The sequence below is a fragment of the Lepidochelys kempii genome, chromosome 1, assembly GCF_965140265.1.
Source record: "Lepidochelys kempii isolate rLepKem1 chromosome 1, rLepKem1.hap2, whole genome shotgun sequence".
In the NCBI taxonomy this organism is placed as follows: Eukaryota; Metazoa; Chordata; order Testudines; family Cheloniidae; genus Lepidochelys; species Lepidochelys kempii.
In genome coordinates, this window is record NC_133256.1 from 203,981,225 (window position 1) to 204,000,223 (window position 18,999).

Below are 18,999 nucleotides of genomic sequence, written 5' to 3' on the forward strand. Positions count from 1 at the left end.
GATACACAAAGAGATTTAGGTACCTAACCTCCAGATTTATATGCCTTAATCCCAGATCTAGGAACCACTGCAGTCCACAACCCCCTGCCCAGCTGTGGCTAGCCATGTAGGTGCCTAAACTCACTCAGTGCTGAAGTTTGTTTTAGCAGTAAAAGTTCCCCCTGTGCTTTTGCACTGTAAAAAAAAGAAAGAAATAGTATTTTTCAATTCACCTAATACAAGTACTATAGTGCAATCTCTTTATCAGGAAAGTTAAACTTACAAATGTAAAATTATGTAAAAAAAACTGCATTCAAAAATAAAACAATGTAAAATTTTAGAGCCTGCAAGTCCACTCAGTCCTCTTTCTCGTTCAGCCAATTGCTCAGACAAACAAGTTTGATTACATTTGAAGGAGATAATTCTGCCTGCTTCTTGTTTACAATGTCACCTGAAAGTGAGAACAGGTGTTTGTATGGCACTGTTGTAGCCGGTGTTGCAAGATATTTACGTGCCAGATGCGCTAAAGATTCATGTCCCTTCATACTTCAACCACCATTCCAGAAGACATGCATCCATGCTGATGACGGGATCTGTTCAACAACAATCCAAAGCAGTGTGGACCGGCGCATGTTCATTTTCATCATCTGAGTCCGAGGCCACCAGAAGAAGGATGATTTTCTTTATTGGTGGTTCGGGTTCTGTAATTTCCGCATCGGAATGCTGCTCTTTTAAGACTTCTAAAAGCATGCTCCACACCCCGTCCCTCTCAGATTTTGGAAGATACTTCAGATTCTTAAATTGTGGGTCAGTTAGAAATCTCACTTTCTTTGTGTTTTGTGAAATCTACAGCAAAAGTGTTCTTAAAATGAACAGCATGTGCTGGGTCATCATCCGAGACTACTATAACATGAAATATATGGCAGAATGCAGGTAGAACAGAGCAGGGGACATACAATTCTCCCCCAAGGAGTTCAGTCATAAATTTAATTAACACATTTTTTTTTAACGAGCATCATCAGCATGGAAGCATCTCCTCTGGAATGATGGCCGAAGCATGAAGGGCTGTACGACTGTTTAGCATATCTGGCACATAAATACCTTGCAATGCCAGCTTCAAAAGTGCCATGCAACTGCTTGTTCTCACTTTCTGGTGACATTGTAAATAAGAAGAGGGCAGCATTATCTCCTGTAAATGTAAACAAACTTGTTTGTCTTAGCGATTGGCAGAATAAGAAGTAGGACTGAGTAGAGTTGTAGACCCTGAAGTTTTACATTGTTTTGTTTCTGAATGCACTTATGTAACAAAAAAAAAAAATCTACATTTGTAAGTTGTACTTTCACAACAAAGAGATTGCACTACAGTACTTGTATGAGCTGAACTGAAATCATTTTATCATTTATACAGTGCAAATATTTGTAAGCAAAAATCATATACACTTTATATGAAAATGTAGAAAATCATCCAAAATATTTAATAAATTTCAATTGGTATTCTATTGTTTAACAGTGCAATTAAAACTGTGATTAATCACAATTAATTTTTTTGAGTTAATCGCGTGAATTAACTGCAATTAATAGACAGCCCTACTTCATATACAACAGCAGAATTAATTTCACTGTTCAGTATCTTACACTAACTCTGTATTTCCATCTTCCTTGTGGCTTCTTGGGAATAAAAATAAAAATTAAATATAATCAGAATTTATTACACTCCTTACTGGTTCAGTTGATGGTTCTATGGAGGTGACAACGTAAAAAAAAGTTAGAGTGTGATTTGGAAGGGGACAGCCTTCAACCATTTGAGATGTGTTTAATGGAAAGCTATACACATCTGTTTTTAACTAGTGAGTCTTTCCACTGTTCAACCCTGATACCAGTCAGCTCTGTGTTCTTGGGGAACTAGGGCCCAGTATCCAGCCTGTCTGACTCATGAAAGACACCCCCTCCCACCAGCCTGTGCTTGAACCAAAACCAATCAGAGAAAAGACTCGCAGAGCACAGTGAAGGGTGTTGGGAGACACACCTAGACCCCTCCTGACAAGGGTGACAAGAACAAAGGCAACTCCTCTAGCCTCATCTACAAGAAAGATGGGACAGGAAGACATCTCCATTAGCATACAGAATGGAGAACAGAGAACCACACTGAACTCTGGGACCAGAAAAGCAGGGAAGCACTGCATCATGGGGGATCTCTGCTCCAGATGTTAATGAACCTATGCCTGCACACACCCAGCTCAGCAGGTATCTGACCAATTCTAGTAATGAATCCTTGATTAATATCCAAAATACTGAAGCAGCCTAATTGCATTGTGAGCTCCCTGGAAGGAACATCATCCATAGCCAAGAGTGATCAGCTCCTATTGTCTAGCCTAAAGAACACCCTTGAGTCATCAGTTTACCTATAAACAAATCTAGTGTTCTCCCTTGAACCATTGCATTTTCTCTACAAAAACCCCTACTCACCTTCCAATCAGTATTCTGATGCATGGATCCAAACTCTGTATCAGTTTCAATGGGATTTCATCTTCTCCTGACTGATCATGCTGGGGGCTCTGCCTGTCTCCAGCACTCAGGACCCTGAGCTACCACCAACACCTGGGAACCCTGACCAGTTCAAACTTAATGGAAGTTGGTGAGATGCCTCTCTTTCTCTCTCTCTGTTTTCTTTTCTACCTCAGGTATAATTTTCTAACCCTGACTTGTTTGATCAGGTATATTTTTCTATATATGACTTTTGTGACCTTTAATAATGTAACTGTTATGTTGGTTTATGCTCTCCTTGTGTAGTTATCCCTATTATTAAAAAAAAAACTTTTATGGTTAAGCTGGTTGCTTCTCTCTTTCTCTCTCTGAACTTTACTCTTTTGTGTTTTTAGCTTCCCCATTTACTCTGCAGCAACACTTCTTTTACCTAAGCTAAAGATCCCTGTAGCACCCAAAATACTCTGGGATTTGCTCATCAAGTGGGTTACTACCAGTACAATTGTGACTTGAAAGTGGGGATAGGGACGTGCTGTGACATATGAGGGTGGCAGCTTGAAAGTGCTGCTTGACCCAGTTCGCAAAGTCCAGGGGCATATAACAGTGGCAGCCTGGAAGTGCTGCTTGACCCAGTCTGCTGAGTACGGGGCATATGAGGGTGGCAGCCTGGAAGCGCTGTTCAACCCAGCCTGCTCAGGTTTGCTCTGTTAATATGTGCGCGGGTGTGTGTGTTCATCTGGTTCTGGGGCTGGAGGAACCCAGCCCTGGGGACCCTAGGTCCTGCGGGTAGCTCCATCGGGAGGAGATTTGCAGAAGGGAGGAGTAGAGCTCCATATGAACACACAAGTGACACAAGCAGTACATTAATAGGATTACAAAACCCCCCTCCCAAAGAGTAACCCTAATAAATGAGCATACCCCAAAGTAACGGGCAAAACTGGTAACAACCCATTTTCATAAGCCTTCGTGGAGTTTCCATTCACATGAGCAAGAACTCAGATCTTTCCATTTCCTTTGGGATTACAGTGATTGAATTTTGCCCTCCATCCACACACTGAAGAATTATGTAACCCCTATAACAGATATGATTGGTAGGCCTGGCACTAAAGAGAACACTACATTTGGGAGTTTGCTCATCTCATCTAATGGTACCAGAAGCCTTCAAAATTTCCAGGATTAACAGAGGCTACAGAGAGTCCAGTGTCATCTCCCCATCTATAAATAGGGGATAATAATAATGACCTCTGTCCAAGGGAAGCAATGAGCTCAACTATCAAACATTAGTATTTTGACCATGCTTTCAGGATGTAAGTTCAGTGGTTCTCAACTAGGGGTACGAGTCTTCCAGGGGGTACATCAACTCATCTAGATATTTGCCAAGTTTCACAACAGGCTACATAAAGAGCACTAGCAAAGTCACCAAAAACTATCATATCATACAGAAAAAATGAGATAGTCAGCATTTTTTCAGTAATAATGTGCTGTGACATTTTTCTATTTTTATGTCTGATTTGTAAGCAAGTACTTATTAAGGGTGGTGAAACTTGGGGTACGCAAGACAAATCAGATGCCTAAACGAGGTACAGTAATCTGGAAAGGCTGGGAACTACTGCCTTAGTTCCATCAGTGGAACAGATGGTGAAAGCAACAGGCTAACGAACAGGATAGTTATGCTTCAGAAATGCCCTGTGTACACACAGCAGAAGCACATCAGCAAGTAACCGCATCAACACACCAGAACAGACAGGGGAGCAGAGACAGGCTGAAGAAATCAAAGAAATTGTACACATTGTACAGTCGGTACCTCCTGTAAAATTTTCTTGTTTCTGCTTTTGCGAGAAACTTGCTTCCAAACCTCCTCTCCATGTCCCCATGCACAGATTCACTATCACTGAGCTTCATGCTCCCTTCCCCTCATTCCCTTGCTGAGCAACAGGCCACTTCTCTCTCAGCAATAGAAACCCTCTCTCCTCCCCTCTTCTCCAGTCTGCAAGGGCTGGAGCCACAAAGGGACTGAGGGGTGGCAACACGCAGCGGTTCAACCTCTAATTTCTGGGGGCCTAGAAAAATCACTGAAACAGCGATGGGATCAACAGAGGCTGAGTTAGGCACCCAGGGATCCTATACAATGAATGGGAAGAATTGAAGAATGGGAGCCACAAAAACCAGGATGCTAGGTGGGGAGGGGCTTAAGCTAACCAATGGGAGATGGGGAGAGAGGAGTTTATCCTAAACCACACCCTTCTCATGCAATTTGGCACCTGCATCCAGGCTGCAGGGAGGCCGCCTCTCCCTGCTTGCAATCCATAGCCAGGAACCCCTCTTCTAGTGTCAGATGGCTTATGTGCCCTATAGATGGCAGGCAGAGGTGGGCATTCCTATCTTCTGGGTGAGAACCCTAAACACTGGGCTAAAGCTTATGAGGATGGACACTGCCATTTCCTCCCCACACCCATTCTGTGTGGAGCTTGGCATGCTGAGAGCCAGTGGCACCTAAAACCAGGACTTAGGTGCCTAAACCCTAGTTAAAGACACCTAAGCCCCTTTGTAGATCTAGCCCAAAGCCTCCCTCCCACTCTGCTTTGCAACAGTGATAGTTTCATCCCCTCCCATCCCTTCACAAGGGCCATGTTTCTATCTTTACAACCAGGGGCTTCTCTCTCTCTCTAGCTGCTCATTTCCTCACTTCTGTGCCTTAATTCTGGCTAAAATTTGACAGCCACACACACCTTCCTCAGCTTGGCTTTTGTTACCGTCTTGGTGGCTCGCTGGCACATCTTGTCACTTCTCCTCCGACTCTGTTGCTTCACTTTAAAGTGTCGTTCTAGTCTACAGAGCAGCTAACAATGGCATTTTGGGTTCAGTGTTTTAAAGATTACTAATCAAATCCTCTCATTTTATATGCCAAGGGCACTGGGTGAGATCCTGATACTTGCACCAGCCCCTCTTTAGTAGGGCTAGAGTGCTGTAAAGGAGCCCAACGTGCCCCCTTCCCTGGCCCCCTCAGTTCTGAGTGGGGAAAAATTCTCCTGGCCTAGGTACTGCAGAGCACAGCCTTTAGGCCGTCCTTCAATCACATTTGCTCAGTCCCCAGCACAGGGAATGAAGTGGTGGGATGGGTGCTTTGGCAGAGGGGCAATTTTGGGCAGCGCTGTGGCACATAAGGCAGCCCTGGGATGCAGCCAGAATGGGCGGGCTGTCTCGGTTATGTCAGTTCCATTATGGTCATCTGCCTCAGGACGGGGGACTCCAAGCTTCTAGGGTCCACAGCCCCGGGGTAGCACCACAACCCCACTTTCCGACCTCCCTGACATAGAGCCAGAAGCCTGAAAACCCTGGGAGAGTCCATTAACTAGGACTCAGCTCCTAGCTCTGCAGCAGGGAGCCTGAACAACTTGTGGGCCCTCAGGGCTTCCAAGCTCCCTGCCATGTGGCTGGGAGCCTGGGGATCCTTTGACGGCCTCCAAGGGGCTGTGGCTCCAGGACAGAGCTGGAGACCCCAGAGTTTCCAGAATCTTGGGCCAGTTGCTCTGAAGCCTCAGACCCTGAGGGTATGTCTACACAGGGCTAAAACACCCATGACTGGAGCTGGTCAGCTGACTTAGGCCTACAGGGCTCGGGCTTGGGGCTGAAACGTAGCTGTATAGACATTTAGGCTCAAGCTGCAGCCTGAGCTATGGCACCCTGTGAGGGGGGAGGGTCTGAGAGCTCAGGCTCCAGCCTGAGCCAGAACATCTACACAGCAATTTTTTAGCTCTGTAGCCCAAGTCTGAGCCGTGTGAGGCCCTGCTGCAGGTCTCTTTGCCCTGTGTAGATGTGCCCTGAAGGCCTGGGAGCTGCTAATGGAAACTGACATTCTTGTCAGTTTCACAACTGCTATGAAGAATGAGGGAGCAAGTTGCATTTTGTATCTGAACTGAAATCGTATCAGAATTCCTGATTCATGAGAAACTTCAAAATGCTGAGATTTCTCATGAACTGGAAATCCCAACTTTCAGCCAGCTCCAGTGTGGAATTTTGGAGCCATGGTGATGGTGAGGAAACTTCGGAGCCATCAGAAATCCTCAGATTTCCTCAACCTCTTGGGGCTTTGCACTGGGTCCAGCACAGAGACTTACAAAGAAGGGCAAGTATCATTATCCTCATCTTAAAGATAGAGAAATTGAATTGCTGAATTAGCAGGTGAACAGGAGCTGGGGTAGGAGGAGAGGTGAATAATAAATGAAGGACAGGAGAATGTAAGTAGGGAAGAGAGAGAAGCAAGGGAAAAACCTATTGGTGAAAAAGAGAATTCATCAAAAAGCTGATAGATGAAAACAGATCCTGAAAACAGTTAACAAGAAGCAACCCACAAAGGAAATAAAGTAAATGAACAGAGAGAATGACTGTGTGAACATCTACTGAAAGAACACAATTCAAAGATACCTAATGGACAGGTGAAGGCCCACTAGGTGAAGAAACCCTTCTTGTGGATAAACTGAAAAGAAGTAAAGCCACAGGAACATCGAATCTAAGAAGCACTACATGCCAAAGAGAAGCAAAGAACAGGACAGGTAGAGTGGAGCACGACTTACAGCCAAGTACAGGAAAAGTTGATTCTTCTCTGAAGTCACATAGTATATTGTTGAGTAATCTCTTCTGTTCTTTCAATAACAATGCATTTGGTATTAACTGCACAGAGTAAGGAAGAGTAGTATGTACAAGCTCACAACGGTTAATGTGTAGGTAACCTACAGTTTATTATTATCAGTAGTAAGTACTTAGTAATGTTCTATATTACTTATGTGTCCGGTACAATTTTGGGGTTTTCCCTTATAAAATTCTAAACATTTAAAAATTATTCCTTTTTTCTTGGTTTGCCTCTGATTCTCCTCACAGAGAACATAGCCTAGCCCAGTGCTACTCAAAGTGGTGGTCTGCGGACCAGTGCCGCTCTGCGAGCCATCGGCTGCCGGTCTGCACATACATTAGGAAAAAAAAATTGCCGGTCCCCCAGATCAGATAGCTTGAGAAGCACTGGCCTAGCCTAGTCAGGTCACTGCATGTATACACTGGTGTACATTTTTATCCACATACTATCAGAGGGGATTACGACAGTTGAAGGAATAATGTTCTCAAACTCACAAAGGGAAAAATTTAGACATTAGGGGAAAAACTAACAGTAAAGGTCTGATGCAAATGTTCACATTTTGTTACAAAAGTACGAGCAAGCACAGACCCAAAGAGGAAACCTACTATTGATTAATACATGAATTAATGGACTATCTAGGATGGGGCACTTAAATTGCTGTCTCAGAACTACACCTGGTCTGCAGGGCTCTGAAATGCAGCCCATGCCTGCCCTTTCCCCGTAATTTCTTCATGGAGAAATAAAATTCATTTTGGGCAGGAACAGAAGTAATTTATAAAGACAAGGTCATCCATTCAGGTAACAAACAATACCACATGAATAGTGAGTAGCAAAAGACATTCAAAGGTAATAGTTATCAGGAATCCATTGGCAGAAAATAGTGTAATAAATTTAGCCCTGGTCTACCCTACAGAATTACTTCGGTATAACTACATCACTCAGGAGTGTGAATAATCCACACCCCCGAGTGACATAGTTACACCAAACTACATGCCGGTACAGACAGCTCTACGTAGCAGGACAGCTTCTTGCACCAACATAGTTACCACCTCTCCCAGACTTGCCACCTCTCCTGTCGGCTTACAGCATCTTCATTTAAGCACTCCAGCGATGCAGCTGCATCAGACCTGCCCTCGCTGTGCTGGCTGACACCTCTACAGGCACTCAGCTCCTAATGAGTGTGGCTTTGACTCAGACAGGAAGAACTCTGGAGTCTGGAAGTAACTCTGGGGAGGAAGGTCAAGGCAGGGGGTGTTTCCCGCCTGGAGGGGGCAAAGTCAGCAGTCGCAGCAGGAGGGGACGAGAGCAGTCTCTGTACTCTCTTCCAGTAATCAGTACACCTGCTGTTACTGCACTTGTGCCAGTGTCATTGTTCCAGGGACTCAGCCTGCTTGTGCTAATTCACATGAAGGAGACCAGCAGGTCACATAACAACAACAGTTTGTATGACCTACTCAAACAATTTTGAATACTGAGCAAATTTATAAAAATCCATGTCTGTTCACAACTAATTTGCACACAGATTGTTCTAATATACTTTTCTGCAAATAGTTTAGCCAATCAGGCATAATTCCACTGAAGTCAATGAAGTTACACAGGTGAAAACCCAACAGAAGTGCGAGAAGAATAAGGCCCTATAATACTAGCCTCTTAACCCACCCACCTACTGTTTGCAGAAACAGAGAAGCAAATAATTAAATCTTGGCAGAGCAAAAACTGTATTTGAGTTATTGTTCAACTACCAGTGTGTGTGTGGGGTGGGAGAAATCAGAGAAAGGACTCTCCCTACAGAATTTATGTGATGCCTCCCTCTGTGTAGGCTAGGCATTCAGTGGAAATTCATCTAGGAAATCTTGCTGCAAGCTACTGGGCCTTGGAGTCTAGCTACGTTTGCAAACAAGCAACACATAATGATGAACTGGAAAACTTGAAGTGACCTGTTTCACAAAATGGGCCAGGCATGTCACCTGAGTCTACAGTACTCCTGATTAGCCAGGGGTTTCAAGCGTCTCCCAAGACCTGCTGCATATTGAGGCTATGCTGTAGTGTGTCTGTACCTCTTTTAATCTTAGTTGTCTTAAATGTTTATGATAGCATCAACTGATGCATGCTCATGGGGAGGAGAAAAACCGGTCTCTGGTTTAAACATTAATAGAGTTAATTCTGTCCAATTATAGCATAAGACATTTCAGGAAAGGACAAAGCTCATTGTGGTCCTGTACTTTTGTGCCAAGTCACCCAGTGTAGCTGTAGATATTTTTCTTATCTAATACTAATAATTATGAGACTTTTCAAAAGGGAGCGTTTGTATTTCTATGAATATATTTCTATGAATAATGAGACCATCTACAGTTACATTAGGTCAGATAAAAATCAGAAGGGATGTAAACCCTCATGCTTCAGTGCATAAAACAACCTCTGATTGATGAGGTCAGGAAGTAACTTTCCCCATGGGCAAGTGTTCTGTAATCAATCATCCATTATGGGCTTTCTTCCTGTGAAGCATCTGGTACCAGCCATTGCCAGAGAAAGCACTCTGAACTAGATCATCACCAAAGCTGGGTCTGATCCAGCCTGGCAATTCCTACGTCTACATTTCTATCTGTAGGCCAATTTATAACTCAAAATTCCAGTGGAGCAGATTTGTATGAATTTTTTTAAAACTTTATTTGCTCCTCAGCTGAGACACTGGGACTGAACCTGCTCACAATGAAGTCAATTGTGACATGAGGCAGATGAGGCCCTTTGTATGCCAGGTTCCAGCCTGGAGCAATTTTTACAGATGATTTATAAATCACCTGTAGACAGAAGGGTTTGTACGAGAAATGCTAACAGACCATTAACGATAGCAGTGTGGCCGGTAAAATATATTATACTCCAGCACTCTCACCTTTTTGGCCGCTTTCTTCCGGAAATCTGTCATCTTCTGTAAGATGTTGTTCTTCAGTCTTATATACAGCTAAACAAATGAAATACAAACTTGCATGTATAAAAAAAATCCCAAGGCACATCAGCATAAAAATGTCAAAAACCTCAAATCAAGAATTATTTAAATTTTCCATTCACAAAATGAAACCAATTATATGACTCAAGGAGCAAACTCATAATTCAGTAAAATACTATACTAATACTGAAGAAAAGACAAGATCCAAAAACAAAACTAGAACAACTACCCCTAAGCCACCCACCTCAACCTCAAGAAGCTGAGTAAAAAAATGGATCTTGCACCAACAAACTTAGGCTCTGTCAGACTAGTTGAAGTGAATTCCAAAGCTGAGGACCATTCACTGAGAACAAGCCACTCCCTCCCCAGATAATTAAAATCTACAGACTGTTAACTCATGTGCACTAGCTGATCTCAACTGCCATGGTTCACAGAAAGAGGCATGGGCATCCATTTAGTTATGTACTTATCACTGTAATAGTTGAGTGCCTCATAAATATGGCTTTATCCTTGCAACACCTCTCTGAGGTAGGACATAATTGTCTCCATTTCCCTGATGGGGAGCTGAGGACATCAGTGACTTTCAGACACAAGTTTGCCCCTGAAAGCAACCCACCCAGTTTGAATTCAATCAAACTTGACTGTTCAGTAAATAGAACTTTCTTTACAGCATCTTAATGCAGGCAACCGAGAACCACCAGGCTGCAACCACCTGGAACAGTTATGCCAGATGAATGCGAAGGTTGAGAAAAAGCTCTGTCTACATTCCAGCCTCAACATGGCAGCTCAGAAGTTCTTAGTGATGCAATGGAACAGTGTGCAGTTTCTGTCCCTGATGCCCTAACACGTACTTCATATATTTTATCTGGTGTAGGTCACATGTACACCAAAATGATCTGAGCAGATGATGCAAACAAAGAGGATGCTTTGGAGACTCAGTACTAATGGGTGAGGACAAAAGTGATCATAATACCCAACTGGCACATTGCTAGAGTGAGCCACTAGATATGGAGTATTCTCCTGTAAAAAAAACCTGAAACCTAGCAGGGTCCATCAGCCTTTGTTGGGAACATGGATTGGCCCTGACCTCAAACTGCACATGGTCATGGTCTCATCCTAACAAAAGACCAGCTTTCACTCCGCGGTCTCCAAACAGGATCCAAAGTGCCTAGCCCCATGTGCAGAGCCAAAATCTCATGACAGAGGTCTATGATTGACATGCCAACCATGAGATTCCAGCAAAGCCCACAAAAGTATTCATCAGTGTGGACAGCAAAGTCACCTAAGATAAGACCTTGTTAGTGGCTCTCTCAAATCAATGCCAAGACTGTGGCTTTCAGTATGGTGGGTACTGCAGCAGCCCACATCACACGAGATGCTGAGGTTGTTTGGGAATACAAGACCCGGGCCACTCCAGACCTGCTGATACACCAAGACCTCAATTCACTGCCACTCTCCTGACTCAACTCCAAGAAGCCCTTCTGGATCCATGCATCAACACTACAGGCCAATGGAAAGAACACAAGTTCTTGCTAGCTTGAATCATGAGCTGCTTGTGACATCTCAAAAAAAAAAAAAAAAGACCTGATTGAAGATCCAACTAACAAAGTCCTGGAGTTCTGCCTTCCCCTGAGGCAGTGGACTGCACCCAACCACATTCAGAAAACACTCAGAAGGTGTGGGTATCTCCTCCACAAATGGAAAATCAAAGAATAACCAAATTGTGACTGTGGTGAGGTACAAACCATGCGATACATCAGAAAATCGCCCCGCTCACACGTACAGGGTGGCACAAAGTGGATCCATCTAGCTACTACAGAAGCATTAGAATGGCTTTTGTACCTCAAGATTCAATTATAATCCCAGCCCACTGCTTTTCAAATGCAAAAGCAGCCTGGGCAATTCCAAGGCCAGAGCAGACAAGAACTCTCTTAGTTCAGAAGTCCAATGAGGAACCCTTTACATCACACCTATTCCCAAATTAACCCCCCCTCTCATGTTTTACCCCAAAACAACTCTCTCTTTTTCCTTCAAGTCAGGTAGGCCCACGCCCACGAGTGACCCCCTCCCAACTTGAAACCTGATACAACAAAAACAGCGACACCTGTTCCTAACATTCATTCCTAGCAGGTACTGAACGCCTGTCTGGGGAACTGAGCTACCAAAGAGCCAGATGAATCATCCAGCCAGGGCTTGTGAAGGGCATTTATCAGCCACAGATCACACATCAATAGCATCAACCAAAGAGTAGGGTTCCTGCCAGCCAAAGTCCTGTCCTCCCAAGATGAAACGCTTTGATGGGCTCAACAGGGGAAATAAAAGTTCTCGAACTATAAGTCTATGTCTCCGGAATCTCTTACCGTCACTCTCCATGCTCTTCATAACAGGAACACAAGAGCCCAAGGGCCCATAAACAAACCCCCAACAGTGCGTCAACACATTCTGTTCCCAGCAAGAACACTGTTGTGAAGCCTCAATTATGAAGAGCTGCACACAGTGTATAATGAGCCTATAAGGTTAGCGTAATGTTTACCTGAGTGATTTGTGGGTATCTGATGGAGAACGTTGGAAAGCAAACCTTAAGGGGAAAAAAAAAGAAAGAAAGAAAGCTGATGTGTTATTTGTTATTATTCTTCGCATTATTGTAGTGCCTAGAAGCCCTAGTCATGGAGCAGGACACCATTGTTCTCGGTGTTACACAAACACAGAACAACAAGACAGTCCCTGCCCCAAAGAGCTCACAATCTAATGGTGGGGGGTTGGGGGGGGTGCAGAGAATAGGCTGTAAATGAGACAGACACATACAGTAGGGTAAATTCTGGCTCAGTAAGTGCACACCAGACAAAATATAATTGACCGGAAGCAGCAGAGCAAATGATAACTGCCTTAATTCTGGCTCCAGCTAGCAAAGTAGAGACATCTCCAAGGAGCTTCCACTTTCGTTATGAGAAAGGGCCCAAAATGGGCAGTGACCAAGAGAGAGCATATGGTCCATAAGCAATAAATATCTACATATTTGTAGATCCATACATAGAGCTCCTGCTCCAAACACACACGGATCATTTGATTCCTCCTAAGAGTAAGCTGCATGGAGAGTGTCCCTGTTGAGAGGCAGAATGAGAACAGCAGTCTGTGCTGCTTTTGCAGCCAATGAGCTCAGCACTGGAGCTCCTCTGCATGCTGAAGTCCTGCTGAAGTCAATGAGCACTCTACACACAGAGCACCTCTAGGATTGGAGCTATGTCTGTGCTTGCTTCTGAGGGGCGCGGTGGGGGGTTAGGCATTTCTTTTCCAAGCCAGTATTCAGCCCATAGTATTAACTGAAAAGTAGTTCACAGAAGGGGGGGGGGGGGGAGGAGAGGGGATGTTGCTAATGTCAAAGTCCTTCCCTTCCCACTACAGACATGTAATATTTAACTGGCAGCAAAACCAGTATAGTCTCTCTGCACAGGATTCAGGGAGCCTCTACCAAAAGGGGGCATTCAACCCCCTGCATGTCAGGTTCCACACACGAACACCTGTAGGGACGATGGAAGTCAGAGGCATAACAACTAACTGGATCTACAGCAGGGGCGGGCAAACTTTTTAGCCCGAAGGCCACATCGGGGTGCAAAACTGTATGGAGGGCTAGGTTGGGAAGGCTGTGCCTCCCCAAACAACCTGGTCCCCACCCCCATCTGCCCCCTCCCACTTCCCACCCCCTGACTGCCCCCCTCAGAACTCCTGACCCATCCAACCCCCCCTGCTCCTTGTCCCCTGACCACCCCCCCGGATCCCACCCCCTATTCAACCCCCGCTCCCTATCCCCTGACTGCTCTCCGGCCCCTATCCACTCCCCAAACCGCCCGACAGGCCCCCCGGGACTCCCACGCCCTATCCAACCCCCACCCCCCGCCCGTTCCCCAACCCCTGACCGCCCCAGAACCTCCACCCCATCCAACTGCTCCCTGCCCCCTGACTGCCCCCCAGGACCCTCTACCCAACCCCCACACTGCCATGCACGTGCGCGCCACCCCCTTACCATGCCGCTCAGAGCAGCAGGAGCTCACAGCCCTGCTGCCCGGGTGGCAGCATGGCTGCAGGGACGGGGGATAGTGGGGGAGGGCCGGGGGCTAGCCTCCCTGGCCAGGAGCTGAGGGGCTGGGCAGGATGGTCCCGCGGGCTGTAGTTTGCCCACCTCTGATCTACAGGCTGACTCCCCAGACACACATGCAGACAGGACACAGAGTGGCCACAGATTCTGGTAAAGCAGCAGCTCCAGAAGAACTGCACCTACTCACACACCTCTCTGTCAGGGTATGCCTGTTGTGGGATGCGTACAGAGCCCAGGATCTAGTCCTAAGGAATTTAAAGTAAATTTGTTCTCAAGTCCTCCAGCCCTATAGAGATTATATAAACTGGGCTTATTGATTACATAACTAAAATGCATTTTAATGCAGGTAAGCATATGTTCATCCTACTGAAACTTAGAGTGCAGCAAAATCACACAGCATATGCAAACAAATGAAGTGCTACATACCTCTTCTCCATAGAAAGAAGAGTGCTCCCATGAATAGAAGGAGAAGAATAATAACAACAAACATTGCTATTAAACCATTTCTACCTCTTGAAAGAACGTTGGGACCTTAAAGAAAAAAAAAAAGAACAAATTGCTAATAGAAGACATTTCAATGTGCTGTAAACAACCTCATTCAAGTCAAAAGTCTATAGAGAAAGAGTGTTTAAAAGGCACATACAAATGTAAAACTTTTTTAAAAAAGGAATAATTTGAAAACTTTATTGGGCCAAATTCAGTTACCGGTGTCACCCCCACTAGCTCCAGTGGAATTACATCAGGGATGACTTTGGCCCAATGATCACAGAATCTCAGGGTTGGAAGGGACCTCAGGAGGTCATCTAGTCCAACCCCCTGCTCAAAGCAGGACCAATCTCCCATTTTTGCCCCAGATCCCTAAATGGCCCCCTCAAGGGTTGAACTCACAACCCTGGGTTTAGCAGGCCAAGGCTCAAACCACTGAGCTATCCCTCCCCAACATGATGGTATGTTACATTATGCTTAAGATATTTTAATAGCTTCTTATCTTTAGAAAGTTAACAAAAGTTTCTATTTTTTAATGTAGGAATTGCCATGCCAGACCACAGTGCACTGTCCAGCCTGCTCTCTTTACCAATAGCTTGTTCCTGATACTTCAGAGAAAGGGGCAAAAAAACAGCATGCTGGACAGCCATGGAATAACCTGCCCAGAGCAGAAGTTTCTTCCTAACTCCTGTCAGTTAGTAATTGGCTTATGTCCCTAAAGCAGGAGTGGTTATATTCTATATACATGTTTTACTCTATGAAATAGAACTGTAGATATTCTTTTTATTCCTATAAATGTCTAAACCTGGCCTCAGGCCTAGTCAACACCCCTGAGAGATGTAGTTAAGCTGACCTTAGCCCCAGTGTAAACACCGCTAGGCCAATAGAAGAATTCTCCCATTGCTGTTGTCCCGTTTACTACAGCAACGGGACAACAGCATAGCCACAGCACCATACCTGTGCCTCTGTAGTGTAGACAAACCCCATGTGACATTCTGTGGCCCTGAGTTTCACAAGTTAATTAAAACACAGAATTTGCCGATGCAGTGACGAGAGAAAATATTTCCGTCCCCAATTTTCTAAAACACCACTGCGAATCCAGATCAGGTCAGTAGTGATTGAAATCATTAGCCTCTGATGATTGCTTGGCAGGTTATGTGAAATGATTTGATAGAATCAGTCCAGTTTTTACAGGACAGGTTCCACCATCATAACTGACATTGATAAAGCCCCTTATTGACAGGTTCAGCAGAGAGGCCAAGGTTTACTCTGTCCACGGAGACTGAACTCACTCTTCTCCCTTAGTAGTTCGTTCCAAGTAGCAGCTGACAGTTTACACTACTGCTATCCCTGCATTGTATGTTCTGTGCAATGGGATAACTATCAATCTAGAACCTTTCACCAGCTCTAAAGTCACTTTTAACACCATACAGACTCTGCTATAGTGACTTTTGCATTTTGTTCCCTTTTATGCTCTATGCATAATTTCCTGAGACATCAAGAGGAACACTGCAGTCCAAATGAACATCTCATTTCCCAGCTCGGTCCCTGGTCCCCTCTCACTGTTACAAAGACCTTTTTACGCACATACTTACTCTCCGAGAAGCATGCACTCAGAGAGATTGAGTCGTTGATTTTTGTTTTGGAGATTTCTCTGATGCAGAAAACTTTCTCTGAAGGGTTTGCGTTTTCTTTAAGTTCGAGAACAGGATTATTAGCATGAATAATTTTTATGTCATCCCGATACCAACTGTAGTGCACATCCTTTGAGAAATGTATCGCACACGATATTCTAATCTGACCATTAGTGACACTGCAATTTAATACCGATGGTGGAGGAGGATCTGGATGAAAAAAAAAAAATCTACATTAGTTTGACTTCACATTGTTTTGCATTTCAAGAGCGCTTTTTCTAGCTGTTTGTGGGTGTAAAGTTTAAAACACAGTCCAGCTGTATAGGGGATATTTGGTTCAGTTGCCAAGCAGCAATAATACTTACAGTTCTGTAACACACACAACAAACTTAAATGTTTAGACTATATTGGGGGCCCAGCTCTTTTAACAGGACAAAAGCTTTCAAGGTAGCAGGTTCAAGTGCAGATGTCGCTATTTTTAGTTCACAATAGGACCAATCCTACGAGTGTTTCCATTCTGTGGAAAGTGCAGTCTCCTGTACTGTACAGCATTCCCAATTATTTCCATAGGAATTCTTTTGTAGGGAGGCCTCCACTCTTTAAAGGCCTACGGTGAGACTCTGCTTCTCTGCCCTATGGTGCTGCTTTCCCTTACGAAAAGGTACGACAACATTCTATAGTAATGGTAATACAGTATCGGTCCAAGACATCTTACAATAGAAAGTACTATTATTATAAATTATTACCTCTACTGGCCTCAATTCTGTAAGTTGATCCTTGGAGGTGGACCCCTGCATCTGCACAGCAGACACTAAAGTCAATGAGCTTTGCAAAGCTACAGAGAACCACCTGCACGGAACTTGTAGGATATGGGCCTCCAGGCCCAAAGCATGCTAAGTATTTTACTAACAAATAATGAGAAAAGGCCTCTGCTGACTCTGCAGTTTTGGGATGCTAATGATCGAATACTATTTTTATAAGCATTTTTTTTAAAATCCTGGAGTAGCACCATCAGAACAAAACACAAAATGTGGCATCCACCATTTTAAGCATGTAGTTGAGAACGGCAGGTACAAAAGTGTGTGGGTGCTGTTCTGCCGCTCTCTGGTGACTGGGTCCACAAAAAGAATAAGGGATCGACTGCTACTGGCATCTGGAAAAGCTTCTCTTTATTTCAAGCAGACTTGATGAACCAAGCTCTTCAGGTGCATGTGTGTATGATTTATTTATTAAATCAGGCCAACTTCTGTCTCAGTCACATAACTGGAAATTCAGAGCAATTCCAGTCACTTCTACTTAGTTGCTACAGATTTTCACCTGAGTCTCTGAGATACAAACTGGCTTAGTTTGTCTCTTGCCCACAGCATAAGGGTTCACTACAACAGCAAAGGTGTGATCACCACCAATCTAAGTCACAACGGTGGCACTGAAAAAAGCAGGTTGTGTATGTGAGTGCAAATACCCACTAGTAGATGCCTCAGGGAAGTGATCTTGAATACAGTCAGAGCCAAAATCACTCAGGACTTTAAAAATAACCCACCAAAAAATAAACAAACAAACAAACAAAACACCAATGGCCGTTCCATCACTTTCCAGACAGCTACCATAAAGAAAGCAGGGTGGATCACTTTATGACCAGTGGTGCTCAAAACACTGCCTGTTGCAAGGATGTCCTAGCTGCAGACTGCACAAATGGAGTAAGTGAGAAATCAGCTATCACAGAAACAGATTTCTTGGCAAGTTGAACACAAGAGGAAGTGCTTTCACTTTTGGTCACACCTTTCCCCAGCACCAGTGACAGGGTGTCTCAGTCAAGACTGCCTGATTATGAAACTTGACACACCTGATACAAAGGTCGTAAGTAACTTTTCTGGGCCCAGCAGCCAGCAACTTGAAACAGATAATTTTTACAACAAAAATTATGACAGAGCTATAGATAAGAGACAGATGGGAAAACGAGAAATGTAAAGCTTATGGGTCAAATTCAGAGATGCTGTAGAAAGTGGTACAAGTTACACACCAGGAAATGGGTGAAAGGAGGGCTAAAAGGGTGTATGTAATTTATGAGCTTGTGGAAGGAGTGGACATGACATAAGTTAAAGTGTGTGGTGAGGGAGAGGGGTTACATTTACATACACTTTCTGATACCCTCCTGTTAGTTGTTTTTCCTGCTGTATTTGTCTTCCAGCCCGAGTCTGCAAGGTATACTACTTTAGACTCCCCCAGGCTCAGTTACACTCTATATCTTACACCACATAGCCTCTGAATTTGTCCCACTGAGCCCTGGTCTACACTGGGGGGGGATCAATCTAAGTTACGCAACTTCAGCTATGTGAACAAAGTAGCTGAAGTCGAGGTACTTAGATCGACTTAACGGTGGTGTCTCCACCATGGTGAGTCGACTGCTGCCGCTCCCCCGTCAACTCTGCCTGTGCCTCTCGCGGCGCTGGAGTACAGGAGTCGATGGGAGAGCGCTCGGGGATTGATTTATCACATCTAGACTAGACGGGTAGTGTAGACATACCCTGAATCTTCTTATGTTATCCCCTATGTTAACATAGGAGTACCTCTCCCTCTGAATCAGAAGCAACTGCCATGGCTACATAAGCCAGCAGGGTTCATGAGGGCTGCTTTTCGGTTGGTCCTTAATCTTACTTAACTGTATCACAAATCTAGATCGCATGCCCTGATTCTCATGGGTGACTTTAATTTTCCTGATATCTGCTGGGAGAGCAATACAGCGGTGCAT

The 18,999-nt window shown here is 44.4% G+C and overlaps 1 protein-coding gene across 2 annotated transcripts in view; it reads right to left on the bottom strand.

Moving 5' to 3' along the window:
- The window catches only part of CD58 (CD58 molecule), a 45,462-nt gene that overhangs the window by 10,257 nt on the left and 16,206 nt on the right, over positions 1-18,999 (bottom strand). For both annotated transcript variants that reach the window (XM_073309267.1, XM_073309260.1), the window contains exons 3-6: positions 16,212-16,460; positions 14,557-14,661; positions 12,571-12,615; positions 9,984-10,052 (exon numbers count right to left, since the gene is read on the bottom strand). In XM_073309267.1, the coding sequence (XP_073165368.1) occupies positions 9,984-10,052; positions 12,571-12,615; positions 14,557-14,661; positions 16,212-16,460 (468 nt within the window). The remainder of the gene's footprint in view (positions 1-9,983; positions 10,053-12,570; positions 12,616-14,556; positions 14,662-16,211; positions 16,461-18,999) is intronic.